The sequence below is a fragment of the Coenobita brevimanus genome, chromosome 61, assembly GCF_032717465.1.
Source record: "Coenobita brevimanus isolate Jiangsu-jjx chromosome 61, ASM3271746v2, whole genome shotgun sequence".
Lineage (NCBI taxonomy): Eukaryota > Metazoa > Arthropoda > Malacostraca > Decapoda > Coenobitidae > Coenobita > Coenobita brevimanus.
In genome coordinates this window covers 573,790-589,281 of record NC_137014.1, presented here as the reverse complement: position 1 = coordinate 589,281, position 15,492 = coordinate 573,790, and the positions used below count along the sequence as shown (strand labels likewise).

The following is a 15,492-nucleotide window of genomic DNA, read 5'->3' as shown; positions in this document are numbered from 1 at the left end:
GCACGATTAGGCTTGTATTCTATGGAATGGGATGCTTTTTAGCACCTCTCCCTTAGTGGTTTATTTTACATATTACACCTTCACACTTCTTGTAGATTATATATGTACCATTTTAATGTTGACCTAGATTGCATTAATAGTAAAATATATAGGATACTGAAGTGCAATATACAGAAAAAATCGCAAAGGAAGGGGTGTTACAAAAGCCCTAAAGTCACTTAAAGGCGGCCCACATATCCTTCCCCCCCCCTCTCTCTCTCTGTCTTTCGACTCGAATTCTTGTGGTTCTGCTATCTTCTTGAGAGGGTGAGATGAGCTATAATTGTTGCTAAAAGCTAGTGTATAATGTAGGTGTAATTTAAGTTACATTAAAAACATGATCTAAAAAACAATGTAGCTCTCTTGGCGGGCAGGAGTGATGTGCGAACTGAATGTCGACTTTTTGCGAGTAAAAAGTCTGTTGATTTATGAAACTCGCTGTTGGGACTGTCGGGCTGATAACTGCTGAACGGTGAACTAGTCTGACTGAATGTATGCATAAAACCCAAGTCGCGAAGTGGAAAGCAAGCCCTCAGGGTAACTCTTGCTGATATTCTGAACCACGCGATGACTACAACGTGCCTGTCCTCTCCATATTATTTATAAGTGCGTTCTTTGCTGTGAGTTGTTGGCTGATCATCTCTAATCATCATAGTCGTCTCATACCAGTAGAAAATTAAACTTGTCTCCCTTTTGGCGATGTGACTAGTAAAGTTTAAGGCCTTTAGCTCCTCCTGGGTCCTCATCACCCCAATTGCAGAGTAATTGTAGAGAAAACAAACTAGACTCGAGTGACAACATGAGGACAAGACGGGCTGGTGGGATATACCTGAGTCTGGCCCACTGCTGCCTAACCATCTTGATCCACGTGACAGGTAAGCAAGTACTTCTTAGATACTTCTTAGATACTTAGATACTTTTTGTCCTGTACTCTCGTTAGGTATGGAGGCTCTCTAGCACCTTTTCTATAGCGGTTTATTTTTGGATGCGACTGGGTAATATCGTTTTGTGCGTTATTTATACGGACTATGGCGATGTTTGAAGGATTTACCTGACAGGATAGGACAATAATGTGTAATTAGCACAAAAGATCACTTAAGAAAAGGTGTTAGGGAGTTTCCTTAACCGACTAGAGAACGGGCCATCTCTTCAGCCCGAGGACGTCATATATATAGGGTGGCCCATATAAAAAGTTCCTCTTCCACCCTGTTATTTTTTTTATGTAAGAAAGAAGGAATCAAAGGCCAGCATCCAGCAAGATCGTTCCCTCCGAACATTTGTCCTTGATTGTGCTCTTAGATACCACTTTTTCAATATGAGGACGTGTTTTTTTTTTTCATACTTATTTTTGCTGCCTCCAGACGATTTTATTGAGCTTAGGGGAGAGCTTAATTAGCAGGTCTAGATACCATCCATACTAAGTCCTTCAGTCGTGGGATGCAAAAATGAACTATGCGAAAATGAATGTTTATAAGGATTAACCACCTCTGGCTTAGGCTTTCTTTTCTTTATTAATCTCAGGAGCCTTCTTTAAGACTTTTCACTGCTACGATATTCTCTTTAGCTTAATAATATACATGGAAATAGTAAGGATATGGAAACGTCAGCCTATGGAAGGGATTTACTCCTTCAGACCGAGCACGTCTCTTTTATATGGTATTTCCAGATGATTATGTTCAGGTGAGATTAGATACAGACGGGTTAAATCCCTTCACTACGACGATTGAATATAAGTGGTAACAACACACACACACACACACACACACACACACACACACACACACACACACACACACACACACCACCCTCGCTCACACCTGCACACCCCACACACATACACACTCGTCCACCCACCCACCCACCACTATAAGAAGAATACCGTCCTCGCTTTCAAAAGACGAAGAACTTTCATATACTTCTTCTCGTCCTCCATATTTCCTGTTGCTTCACTTACCTTTCTCAAATATTGCTTCCTCACCTCAGAACTTTATGGTATTTGATGTCAGACGATTTTATTCAGCCGGAGATTCTCATTTCCCCAGGCCTTAACCACTTCCACTCGATTATCTTGTATTTGGTCGATCATTGCTACCTTCAGATTTAATGTAGTATGGAATAACGTCTCGCAGTGAAGTAGTTAATTGAAGGTACGATTACACCTAACTCCTCGTGTTTGTCTCTCCAAGCTGAGTAAATTCGTCCGTACCGTACACGAATACGATCAAGATTACGTGGAAGCAAGGTGTTATGATGCTTACTATTTTTTTCCCATCGTCTCAAGGTAACTTCCTTTCCCTTGACGTTGTAATTATTCTTCATTTTTTTTTAACATTTTCCTTTTTCCTTTCTATTTTAATCGTGTTGCTTTCCGTGGACTTAGTTAAATGCAGCAAAGGCCATCTACTCAAGGGCGTCCCGGGGACTTTATCAACTCCCGCGTGTGAAGTGTCTAGCCTAAGCGGAGAAAACAGCATCTGTATATAACAAGAATATCGAATGCGACGTGTGTGTGTGTGTGTGTGTGTGTGTGTGTGTGTGTGTGTGTGTGTGTGTGTGTGTGTGTGTGTTTAGGTTTTTTGTGCCATGAAGGTGTTTTGTTAGATCTAACAATATGTGCTTTTGCATCCATCATTCCATCTTTTTCTAATTATTATTATTGTCATCATTATTATTACTATTATTATTATTATTATCAGTAGTAGTAGTAGTAGTAGTAGTAGTAGTAGCAGTAGTAGTAGTAGCAGCAGCAGCAGCAGCAGTAGTGGTAGTAGCAGCGCATTAGTAGTAGTAGTAATATTCACCCTCATCCTCTCGTTTGCTTCAGCCCACACTTTTTTCTTTTCCTTCCACTAACCATTTTTCTCTCAAATTTCTACACCGCCTTGAACTCACGGCCAGGGATTTATCAGCATCCCACACGCCTTGGGAAGCCCCGTCAATTACGTGAAAAATTTTATTACCGCAGCGAACACACAGAAATCTTTGACAATATATATATATATATATATATTTTTTTTTTTTTTTTTTTTTTTTTAGTGCGCTGACTTTTGGTAATTATATTCAGCCTAATTTATCATCCAGTTCTCTAGGACATAATTTTTATTTTATTCTAGATGTTAGGACAAGATTTTATCCAGATTTTTAAAGTTAATCAATTTGTACCCACTACATTTTGGAAAATCTCTCCTATGGTAAAAAGAAAAATGTTGGATTGTGATCGAATATATTAGCTTATGTGTAAAGGCTTGAAAAGGTGAAGAATTTTTTAGTAAGGAATTTTTGTTAGTAATTCTGTATGGTAAAAATTAACAACTATTAATTTTGATTGTCGAGGTTAATGTGATTCTAGAGAGGTAGGGAAGCATAGAGCTAATTTGCACCGAAGAAGCTCAAACTCGTGTGTGTGTGTGTGTGTGTGTGTGTGTGTGTGTGTGTGTGTGTGTGTGTGTGTGTGTGTGTGTGTGTGTGTGTGCAGTAATAAAGAGCTAATGGGCGAATTCTTAGACCCAAACACTCCTTCAGTTACACATGTCGGATGGGAAATTTTGGTTTTGGTCAGTTACATACCCCCCCCAAAAAAAAAAAAAAAAACAGTTGCTTTAATACTACTGTTACATGTTGAATATGTAGAATGAAAATTTTATTATTATATTTTCATAAAGTGAGAAATATCGTGTAATTTTTTTCTTGTTACATTACCAAACGCGTGAAGAGAATTGTATCACTTAAAACGGTTTACTGTGAGGACCTGAAAGGCTGTCAAATTCCTGATCTCTCTCTCTCTCTCTCTCTCTCTCTCTCTCTCTCTCTCTCTCTCTCTCTCTCTCTCTCTCACCTATTGGTAGCTGGAATATAATACTTAAGTTGTATCGGTCATGAGAAGGGTAACAGATATCCGCATGTTAAATTGCACCTGAAGAATGAATGATGTGGTAAGGCTGTAGTGTCTTTGTGAAGTCTGAGAGATAATATTTTCTGTTATTATTTCTGTTCAGCTGGATTTTTTTTAATGGATGCAGGAAAATTCAGATATTTGGTTAGTTTACATTATTGTATATATTACACTAATATTTCAATCTCTTAAATGCCTACCTGAGGATAGAATTGAACCCAGACAGACCTGAAGTGTATATCTAAGCCGCCATTACCTTGAACATGCTTATATTACGAAAATGTAGCTGGTTTATCCCGGTGAGGTCTCTCCTAATTTGAATAATATTTTGTGATCATGCCTAGAATCGAATAACAGTGACAAATGTACTAGATGCGGGAACTTTAGGGTCCTTTGGTTACTGCCCTTGGTGTAGTGTGGGGTGACTATGCGGTGTGCTGTGAGAGGGTGGTATGGTGTGTGGTGTTGTGTGGTGTGGTGTGGTGAGGTGTGAATTCGCTAACGTCGCTAAAATCTACGGGAGTGAAGCACCTTGTTTCGGAATATCGTATCTGGGATAGACGCTTAAATCTACGGGAGTGAAGCACCTTTTTTCGTAATATCGTGACTGTGGCAGAGACGAACTGAGCCGCCATAAAAAACGTACTCCCTCATCTAAAGATATATTCTTATACTCAAAAAGGGGAAAAAAGTAAGTGTTTTAGAGAGGCTCAGTAAGGTAGAATATAATAACGTATTGTGAAAGTGTATGCTTATTTTCTCGTGCTCTTTGGCAACAGCGAGTTTTTTTTTTAATCATCCAACCAATTACCAAACGCGTTGCGTTAAATAATTTCCTGATTGCAATGACTTTCTTTTTCGTAATGCTCTGATATTTATTTTCACTGTTGATATTCTTTATATACCAGTTAACAGGACGTCTTTTTGTTGAAGATTGCGCTGTTATCGAATGCTGATATGTAGCGTAGGAAAGCATCTAAGAAGAGAAGTTAATAAATACCACATCTAAATCCCCATTTTCTGAACGTGTTATCTAAACTGAATAAAATCGTTTGCAGTAAAATAGAATAACATCATAACTACGTCGAATAGAATCATAATTACGTCATAGGACTGAAACCATTGAAACGTAAATATTTATAAAGGGAAATTATGCATGACTTTTAATATGAGGAGAGGAAATTAGTAAACAGCAGAAATGGACACCAGTTAGCAATTACTCCTCTTCTTAGTGTGAAATATTCAGGGGATTCATGTCAGTTCCAATGAATTTTGTGAAAGAAAAAAGTCAACAGAAGATGTACCTGATGATGCACATTCTCTCTCTCTCTCTCTCTCTCTCTCTTTATTTGGTGTACCGTCATAGCCGTCAGTCATACTTGGAAAGGGGTATGTGGGAATATTTTGCCCGTTTATATAAAAAGAAGCATACGATTTCCTGATACAACAATATTAATCTATTTATGACCTGTTAGCAAAGGATCTCTTTTACGGAACACTACCTCCACAAGGCTAAGTAACCTTTGACTAATAATGGTTGGCGAAGCAATATTCTGATGCGTCTAACCATTCAAAATACCCTCTTACCATTTTGCTAAGAGCCAGTATGTGTGAGGAACTGAAATATCTCTCATTTAAACTTCAAAATCGCAAGTCCCGTCACTCTTAATTCCCCACAGCGATGAAATAACTGGATAAGAGAGTGCCTGGGCTGATTATGACGCCTTTGGGTACTGTCCACCGCCTTGTGAATATGAACCCGGTAACTGTGTGTATATTAAGGCCTGTGAAGCAATGATGGCAGTTCTTCTTAAAGTTATGAACCAGGTTATTGCACATCTTGCGGGATCAGAAGACCAGGAGATGAGTTTATATGTAGTCAGGGAAGGTTGGGTGAAGTCTGAGAGTAAACCTGGATTCATTAAAGTTATTAATGAATTTCATTTCGTTAGATACTGATTGGCAGAATAGTTGTATATGTAGTTATGGAATATTAGTAGTTTCATCGTGACATATGTAAAGGTATTTAAAAAAGTTGCTTCCTTCTTCATCCTTACCCTTCGGCCAAAGTTACTGCTGTTGTTAATAGGGCAAAAGTCATAGGATACAACACAACTTTGAAGCACTACGACTCACAGTGGCATAATACACTGCACTACAGCTATGTATCTATGACTGATAAAAGATATAATAATGACACAAATCATGGCACGATCTAGTATCTTGACTGGGTTTGTCCGCAGACCCATCAAGGAAAAAAAAAAAAGTAAATTAAGACTCTCAAATGGCCCTTAGTATTTTAGAAGAACAGCAGGATAGTGAAAGTATGATTCAGTTTTTGTAGACTCGTAACTGCTTTTCATCATCTCATCAAAAGATGCAAAAACAGACAGTTAGAAATGGAAGAAATTTAAGCCTTTACATGATGATGAGACTGTAGAATCAAAGGAAGAGGTGAGAAACTAAGTATCTATATCCTATCTATCTATCTATTGCCAGAAGCCTTAATCTCATACAAGGTGGCCACAAACAAATCGCCTCCACGTCGCCCTGTCCCCCGCCATTTCACTGGCTTGTTTCCAACTCACCCCCCTCCCTCTCATATATCTCTTCACTCCATCCCTCCATCTCATCCTTTTTCATTTAATCTTTTTACTGATCCACCAGGACAGTGATTCTCAAACTATGGGTCGCGAGAGGAATTTTGATGGGTCGTAGGGACATAGAATACGCCTAATGCTTTCAGTGTATATTATTTACTTAATTGAAATTGTATCCTTTTCACACTATTAGCATATTCATAATAACTACCAGAGGCTATATACCGGTTATTCTTTCTCTCTCTCTCTCTGCCCTGTGGGTCGCGAAGTCTAGAAACATTCCAATTAGGGTTACACACTAAAAAGTTTGAGAACCGCTGCACTAGGAGCATATGAGCCAAGCAGTAGGCTGTCTAGTCAAGACATTTATGGTAAGAGTGACCAAACGCTGGCCCTTGATTAGCATTATGTGAGAAAGAAACTCCAACCATCCATGGATATAAACCTTTATGAGCCACATCTGGCTTGAGAGCCTTGTCCCATGGATCACCAGGCGTTGTTCCTGAGTTTAAAAAAAAAAGAAAGAAAAATATTTGGCTTAAAAGCGTAGAGCACCCTGAAGATAACTCTAAGAAATAGGCAACAAAGTATGACAGACCAGTTTAATGCAGGCTATATCAGTGTTACACTTCCCAGAGGATGGACGTAAATCTTAAATCCATCAAAGGAGCACCACAACCGAGACAAAACATAACACTTACCGTCCCACAGAATTACACCGCTCCTCTGTCTGCCTAGCTGCTTCCCAGGGCTCGTCCAATTCCTCCCTAGCTTCTCACAGTCCTGGCTCGTGCTTTTTCGAATCGTCTTGAGTGAAGGAGAAAACTCTGGCAAATTTAGGTCTGATGGACGATCACACTTAGGCGCACTCTACTTTACGTCGACTGTGGGTCATGAGGGAGTGTTCCAGACCCAGTGTGACTTATCTCTTGAGCATAGCGCCTCGGTGATGATGGAAAAGAGAGAGAGAGAGAGAGAGAGAGAGAGAGAGAGAGAGAGAGAGAGAGAGAGAGAGAGAGAGAGAGAGAGAGAGAGAGAGAGAGAGAGAGAGAGAGAGAGAGAGAGAGAGAGAGAGAGAGAGAGAGAGAGAGAGAGAGAGAGAATGTGTGTGTGTGTGTGTGTGTGTTTCATCTACTTTTATAACATGATTCCAGTTATGAGAAAATCGTTTTCACTGTGTCAGCGAGAGGTGGTGAAAACGCAGCAATTGTGGAATTATAGAGTGTAAATATGAGAATGCTAAACTGTAAGGAAGAATAAAACAGCTTAAGTACAGTAATGGACGCTGGAGGTTGGCACAGGAACAGGAAAGGAATTGCTTGACAAGAGAATAGATGTGTTTGTTCATGTTGAGAGCTAAGATAAATGTTTAAAGAAATGCCAAAGATGTCTGGGAGAAATGAAGGCGGGTTTATAATGGTAAAAGTAATAGTTTGCTCCTGGCCTTGCTTGACGAAGAATAGTTAATGATTATTCGGAAAACGATAACGAGAATATATGCAACTTTATAGATGCTGTACACGTGATGCATACGCTGAACATACAGACAGTATGGCGGACAACTGGCATTCGTGTATTGTTGGACAGAGCTAGATTAATAGTTTATGACAGCTTCTTGAAGGTTGAAGCAAACGATTATTTTGTTGGAAGAGTGGGAATCGGGTTTGGTTGTTTATCGCCCTGAATTATATTCGTGTAGAGATATATGCCTTAGGGTGGTTTTGATGAATGCCCTGGGTAGATGATTTAGTGCAGGATGGAGTGAAGTGAAAGTTGTCTGCACTAGTGAACTGGTGGAAAATAACGGAACTCATTTTCCTCCTTGTACTGTCCAGGCACACCTCACAAGATTTCATTCCCTACATCTGTTCCTGTGTTGTGCAGGCAGCGATTCTCTTTTGTTGTGGGAGGTGGTGGTGGTGACCTCTCACATGTCAAGGAGTTAAATCTGCTCAGTTCCACTGTGTGTCGGACAAACAGTGGTGGTTTGCAGGTGAGGGAGGTGATGATTTCTCCACACAAGATCAAGGGGTTAACTCTGCTTGCTTCCTCCATGCCACGTACATAACCTAACTCTTATTCCTCCGTGAACTGGACTGACAGTGATGGTCTGCGGGTAAGGGAGGTGGTGGTGCCCTCTCACAGGATCAAAGGTTTAACTCTGCTTAGTTCCTCCAGGTCTGTACATAACCTAACTTTCACTCCTCCGTGTGCTGGACAGGCAGTGATGGCCTACGGGTGAAGGAGGTGGTGGTGCCCCCTCACAAGATCAAGGGTTCGGGGGTGGAGCTGCAGTGCCTGTACGAGCTGGATCAGACAGAACAGCTGTATTCTGTCAAGTGGTACAAGGGCATCAGGGAGTTCTTCAGATACGTCCCCGCTGACACGCCGCCCATCCAGGTCTTCAACGTGTCCGGCGTCAATGTCGATGTAAGTAACTGTGTGGCTTCGTAGATCAGACTAGGTTGATTATGGAGATGGGCTGGTTGTTAAAGATTAGTTATACAAAGACAGGTGCATGTAGTTTGCCATCACGGTCCATGCCAGAGCTTAAAAACAAACGGGACGACACATCTCTGCTAAGGTTGTCCAAGGATATGTCCCAACCCCATCTGGTGGTGTGGTGTGGGTGATGGCGTAGGTGAGCAAGAATTACAGTCCGTTCTATCATTTTCTCATCATCTCATTTTCCAAACCTTATTAACATTATTCCACTTCCTTGTTCCCTGCTCTCCTGTGCCTACCGCCATCGTGTGTGATGGTGTGGGTGTGATGGTGTGGGTGTAATGGTGTGGGTGATGGCGCAGGTGGACAAGAGCAACAGTCGGCGTGTGCTGCTGAGAGGGGCGAGTCTGCGAACGTCCGGGAAATACAAGTGTGAGGTGTCCGCTGAGGCCCCTTCCTTTCACACCGACTCCGGTACCGGACAGCTCCTCGTAGTCCGTGAGTCAATGCACAACACGTCGATATGACTCTGCTATACCCTTTTTACTCTAACTTGGCCTAAAATTTCAAACCCTCAATCTTCAGAGCCGAGTTGAACCAGTAAAAATGATGCTGGTCACGAAGAGGTGCCATGGAATGTGGAGCCATAGCACTATTTCTGTCATTGAGCTTCGTGAAATAAACTAAAAAAGGACGAAAATTTAGGCCAAGTTAGAAGGAAAGAGCTATTATATTTTTCATTTAGGTGGCTTGCCCTCCAGTGTATCTTCTGTTCGTGTGTCGTAAGTTGAATAAGATATGAGGTCGTTAAATCGAATTATCTGGCAATGTTAGCAATGAAGTAAAAATAGTCATCATTGTTTTGAAAAGACCAGAGTAATATATACAGTTGTCATTGTTTTAAGAAGACCAGGATAATGAGTTTTTGTTTCATTCATGACGTGATCTGGGTTAAGTAAAATTATCTCACGATAGCATAAAAGAGAGAGAGAGAGAGAGAGAGAGAGAGAGAGAGAGAGAGAGAGAGAGAGAGAGAGAGAGAGAAAGAGAGAGAGAGAGAGAAAGAGACAGCTGCCAGAAATGAGCATAGGAACTGCATAAAGAGGGTGGTTCTGGAAGCCTTATGGAAATTCTCTAGCCAAGGAATCCTACCTGGTAGCTGCACAAGTCTTCCAAATTGTATGCATGCTGACACCTTACTGACACCGTGCATGCGTGTGTGTGTGTGTGTGTGTGTGTGTGTGTGTGTAATTCACCGGGTCGGTCAGGATCACATGATGGTCGTGATCGTCAGCTTTTACCCTCCCGGAAGGGAGCTGAGAGCTCATATAGTCCGATCTAAGGGCAAGGCTGTGACCTTCACACACACACACACACACACACACACACACCCGTCCCCTTGCTCAAGGGGGACAGTAACCACCCACTTCGTCAGTGAAACTTTTCGCAACCTGAGCGAGGCGCGAACTCCCGTCCACCAGTTGGCAAGCGAGAACGTTACCACTGCACCAGCAGTGGCCAGAAATTATTATGAATTTAGCTGTTCGAGTGCTCATTGGCCCTAATATGAATAACTTGAGTCTGAAATTTGTTACTGGTATCCAAAAATACGATGAAATAAGGAAATTACGACACTGATTTCTGGTTGGGTGCAGTTTAATGTCTTTGAGTGCGTTTTCACATATTCACTCCCGGTTTGCAAGACTCTCTCTGCGACTAACTCCGAACATAAGTGCACTCTCACTTACAATGTTATACTCTCCCTTAGCCATACTCGTGTGACTCTAACAGAAAATAATATCCCTCTGTACTCGTGCAGAGAAATGGTGTCCCTCTGCCATAGTGATCAGTGGTCGTTTTAGACTCTGATGTATATAAAAGAGCTGTTTGCCCACCAATGAAAGCATGTACTGTACACGGCAGCCTATAGTATGCAGACATGCCCCGTGACCCTCCTTCCCCTTCGCCTGCCTGCCCCCAGACACCCCTGAGAGTGACCCCCACATCAGCGGTGCCAGGTCCAGGTACCACGTAGGTGACCCGGTGCAAGTCAACTGTACCTCGTCCCCCTCCAAGCCCGCAGCCGCCCTCATGTGGTACGTCAACAACAACCAGGTACGTTGTGGTTGGTAGTGTGGTGTGTGTAGGTGGTGTGGTGGTGTGATAGGCAGTGTGGAGTGTGTTGGTAGTGAGATGGTGTGTGTTGATAATGTGGTGGAGTGGTTGGTAGTGTGGTGTGTGTTGGCAATGAGGTGGTGTGGTAGGTAGTGTGGTGTGTGGGGGTGGTGTGGTGGTGTGGAAGGTATTGGGGAGTGTGTTGGTGGTAGGTAGTGTGGTGGTACGGTAGGTAGTGTTGTGTGTGTTGGTAGTGTGGTGGTGTGATAGGAATTGTGATAGTGTGGTACGTAGTGTGGTGTGTTTTGATGGTGTGGTGGTGTGATTGGTATTGCAGTAGTGTTGTAGTGGTGTGGCTGGTATTGTGGTGATGTGGTAGTGGTGTTGCTGGTACGGTGGTAGTATGCTTGTGTGTTGGAGATGTGGAGTGGCGTGATTTGTGATGATGTGTTGTCTTTGTTGTTGTTGTTGTCCATGTCTCAAAGCCATCTGGTCTTGAACCTGGTTAACTGGAGATGGTGTGTTGTTACCCTGTTCCACCTTCCCTTCCACTCTCAGGCGGACAGCACCTCCCTGATCGACTACGCCCCCGTGCCCACACCTGACGGACTCGAGACTTCTATCTTGGGTCTGCACTTCCGCACCGACGAGACTCACCTGCAGAGCGGCCATCTCAAACTGCGATGCACCGCCACCATCGCCGCTGTGTACTACCGCGAGAAAACTATCATCATTCAAGCCGCACTTACTGACTCACTCCACAGGCCAGAGAGTCATAGCATTGTCGCAGGTGAGTCACGAACTGTACACTGATAATTTGCATAGTGAGGTAGTTTGGGTAAACATAGATATCAATAAATGGTAAAGCTGAACTATATGGTTTTCCTTTCCCATTTACACCTAAGCCAAACCTATGACCATTTCAGTGCCACAGCGATAAGACTCGATGTGAGGGACCTCTGAGGCAAAAACAGCTCTCAGTCCACATTAGATGTAATGCAGGACCGAAATTTCTCCTCGGAGGATGAGTGACAGCTAAAATTAACCCTTCACCATGCTAGCAAAACAGGAGTGAGAAAGAGGTGTATGGAGGAAGTTTGATGCATGTGAGAGCGGAAGTGTTGTATTGGCTATGTATGTGTAAGTCTGAGTTGTAAATGTCACAGCCAGGTGCAAACACATACAAACATACGAAAAGACATGCTACCAACACCCACAATAAATGTCCGACAAAGGGTGGGCTCAAAACTTAGAATCGCAACATACACAACACAGGACAGTACAGTAACCACCGATTCACTGCCGCTCCAGACAAAAGGATACAGAAACTGCTGAGTAAAAGTAGGAATTTGTTTTAGTTTCTTTTTAACACAATGAGATATATTTCAGTTTAAGAGAGGATTCGGAAAGAAACTGTTTACCATTAGTCTGCTTTGTGAGTAAACCTCGTTGACCCAAGGTTGTGTAGCGTGGGGGGGAGGGGCTGAAGGGGATCTGCAGCCTTGAAAATTACTTAGCTTGAGCTTTTCCAGGGTATTGGTAATGTGCGTCTTGTGTGTGTATACCATAGAACAAACAAATACGGCATACCATAGTTACTAAGATTAAAAATCCACTAGCTGTAATTGTGTGATGGACTGGGGGTGGGTGGGATCTTAATCTTTCAAAATCTGTAGAGTTCTCATTTACCATTAACCTCCCTAAATGTGAACAGGAGGAGAACCAAAGGCGACTCAGTTACTGGATATAGCGTTCATAGAGGGTGATGTGCTGGGGGTGGTAGGTTAAAGGGGGGGAGACTGAGAACCTTAAAAATTAATACGTAGGCTCTCCACCATAGGCCTTTTACGTGTACAGAGTAGCAGAACCAGAGATAGCCCAGTTACTTATATACAACGTCTATAAACTGTAGTACAGGAGGGAGTGGAGAGGGTTGTACAAACTCATGAGTACTGGCATTAGACAGTTTTATCAAATGTTTGTCTGTTATTCCTTTAGATATATTGTGTGTGAGGTTACACATGGAAAGGCAACGTGTTAATCTAAGGTATATCATCAACAAACTCATATATTCTAGGGGAGAGGGGAGGTAAAGCCCTGGAAATCAATAGGTTCGACTTGTGTCACAGGACCACACACTGATATGTGACAGTGATGTGGGTGAACAAAGAGAGGGGTGGGAAAGTGGAGAGCCCAGACCTTGAATATCGATAGGCTTGACCTTTACCATAGGTCTAATTTATACCTAAAAGTGCACAACATAAAGTACCTTGGTTACTAAAATACAACATCTGTATGTGATTGACAGACTTCTCGTTTACTACAGAACTGTTGTACACTGAAGGCTGTATGAAGATTACTTGCAATACTGTTACAGAACATCCACAAATTATGATGCATCCTGGGAGGGAGTTACTGGAGGGAGAAGAGAGGGGGATCTGGAACCTTTGATATTATCAGGCTTCGTCTTTACCATCGGCCTAATGGGTGTGCAAAACAACAGATCTAAAGCTTGACTAATTACTGAGCTACTTTGTATACAAGTTCTTATGTGTTAAGTGGAATGGGTGATCGGAAGAGGGGTATGTGGAACCTTCAGAATTAATATGTTTGTCTTTTTTCTTGGACCTCCTGTGTATGCAAAATTTCCCAAGCAATGGTGGTTCAGTGACAGGTCTTACGTCCACAGTGTGATGTGCGGTGAGAGAACTGACAGATGCAGCATGAGAACAAAACCATACAGTAGTATTCCGACGTACATCAGGGATGACAAATAGTCATTGGAGTAATGGAATTATTAAAGCTTGTATTTGCTCTTGTTGTACAGGTGAGGCGAGGTTTGAGACTTGGCGATGTGTTTTGGCTGTAGGGGTGATGGTGGCCCTTCTCAGGTAGCAGCGCCATGTCTTCCTCACCTCATCCCTCCATCACCATTCATCCCATTTGGCCCCGCCACTCTTAACAGCGAGGGACAGCGATTGTGAAGGACCTGAAGCAGCAGCAGGTGTATTCCGTAAGTGTAAAGTTCTTTCTGTTTGCAGGTCTGGCGAGGACTTCATTGCTCTTTCTGAAGTACATCATTACAGAAAGATTCATCTTGTGATGGCAGTTTTTAATATAAATGTTTACTTTTCAAAAATCTGTTCCTGCAGATCGAATTCAGTCTCATATTTCAGTGTGGACAGTCATAATACATGACTCTCCAGCAAACTGACATTATTTTTATTTGTTTTTGTCTCCCCTATTCGATAGTAAAAAACAGCTCAGGACATGGGCAATAGCAATAACAACAACGTGCGTGCGTGCGTGCGTGTGTGTGTGTGTGTGTGTGTGTGTGTGTGTGTGTGTGTGTGTGTGTGTGTGTGTGTGCGCGTATGAATTTTTAAAGGGAAGCAATGTGAACTGGCGTAGACACTGGTGAAAGTGTCTGATACATGGAACAATGTAATTTTGAACGAGGAAATTGTCATAAAAAGGACTACCATTTAAGAGTGGTGATTATCAGTACTAACTGAGGGTAACTGCTGTGTGATGAACCAAGTGATTCCAGGGTAAGCAGGTAAAATGTTACGTAGGTAAATGCTGTGAAGTGTCTGGCGATGAATTTTTAGGGAGTTGATGCAGCGTCCCTTGTAGCATGATTTAGGATCAAAGGAACGGTGAAAAGTTTGGTATACTGAGAGAGAGGTTTGGCGACTGTGTTGGTTGGGAACAGAGCTGTGTTTATGTTACTCATTCTTTTCACTGTGTATGTGAATAGAGTGTTAGCAGAGATGAAAGCGCAAATCTCTGAGTAAGGAAGTATTTGAATGCAGGTGGAACAGCTGCGTGCACTGCTATTTGTATTTACCTCCTGACTGAAGGGTTTAATTGTATGCTGGATCAGTCTTACTATCAGATAATAATCAAAGGCAGACAGTCAGGAAGTGGGATTTATTAGATCAATAAGAGATCCACTTCTTTCTGTCCCTAGATATTATGCCTCAGGGTCACTTCACATGCAAACGATATATTCTAAAAACTATTAAGTCTGCCTTTGACAAATGCCCTTTATCGTGTTTAACATCCCATTTCCATTCCGTGTTTCAGGTGAGCATCGTGACTCCAGCCCAGCCTCCCCCACCTGCCTAATTGTGTGGACGACCTTTTGTGTGTCATATCCTGTGCCGCACTCCACGCTACACTCTCACCACACAGCATTCACTCACCACACCACACTCGCTCACCACACCACACTCGCTCACCACGCCACTCTCACTCACCACACAACACTCACTCACCACACCACACTCACTCACCACGCCACATTCACTCCACGCCACACTCACTCACCACTCCACACTCACTCTCCACGCCACACTTACTCACCGCCACACTCACTCACCACACAACCCTTACTCA

General features: G+C 42.5%; 1 protein-coding gene across 1 annotated transcript; it reads left to right on the top strand.

Annotated features, from left to right (window-relative positions):
* Positions 1-838: 838 nt before the first annotated feature.
* Positions 839-15,222, top strand: LOC145403564 (uncharacterized). The gene is made up of 7 exons (XM_080275242.1): positions 839-914; positions 8,753-8,961; positions 9,339-9,474; positions 10,958-11,091; positions 11,650-11,881; positions 12,806-12,870; positions 15,181-15,222. Exons 1-7 carry the CDS (start codon positions 839-841, stop codon positions 15,220-15,222), a joined length of 894 nt encoding a protein of 297 aa, XP_080131368.1.
* Positions 15,223-15,492: the final 270 nt, after the last annotated feature.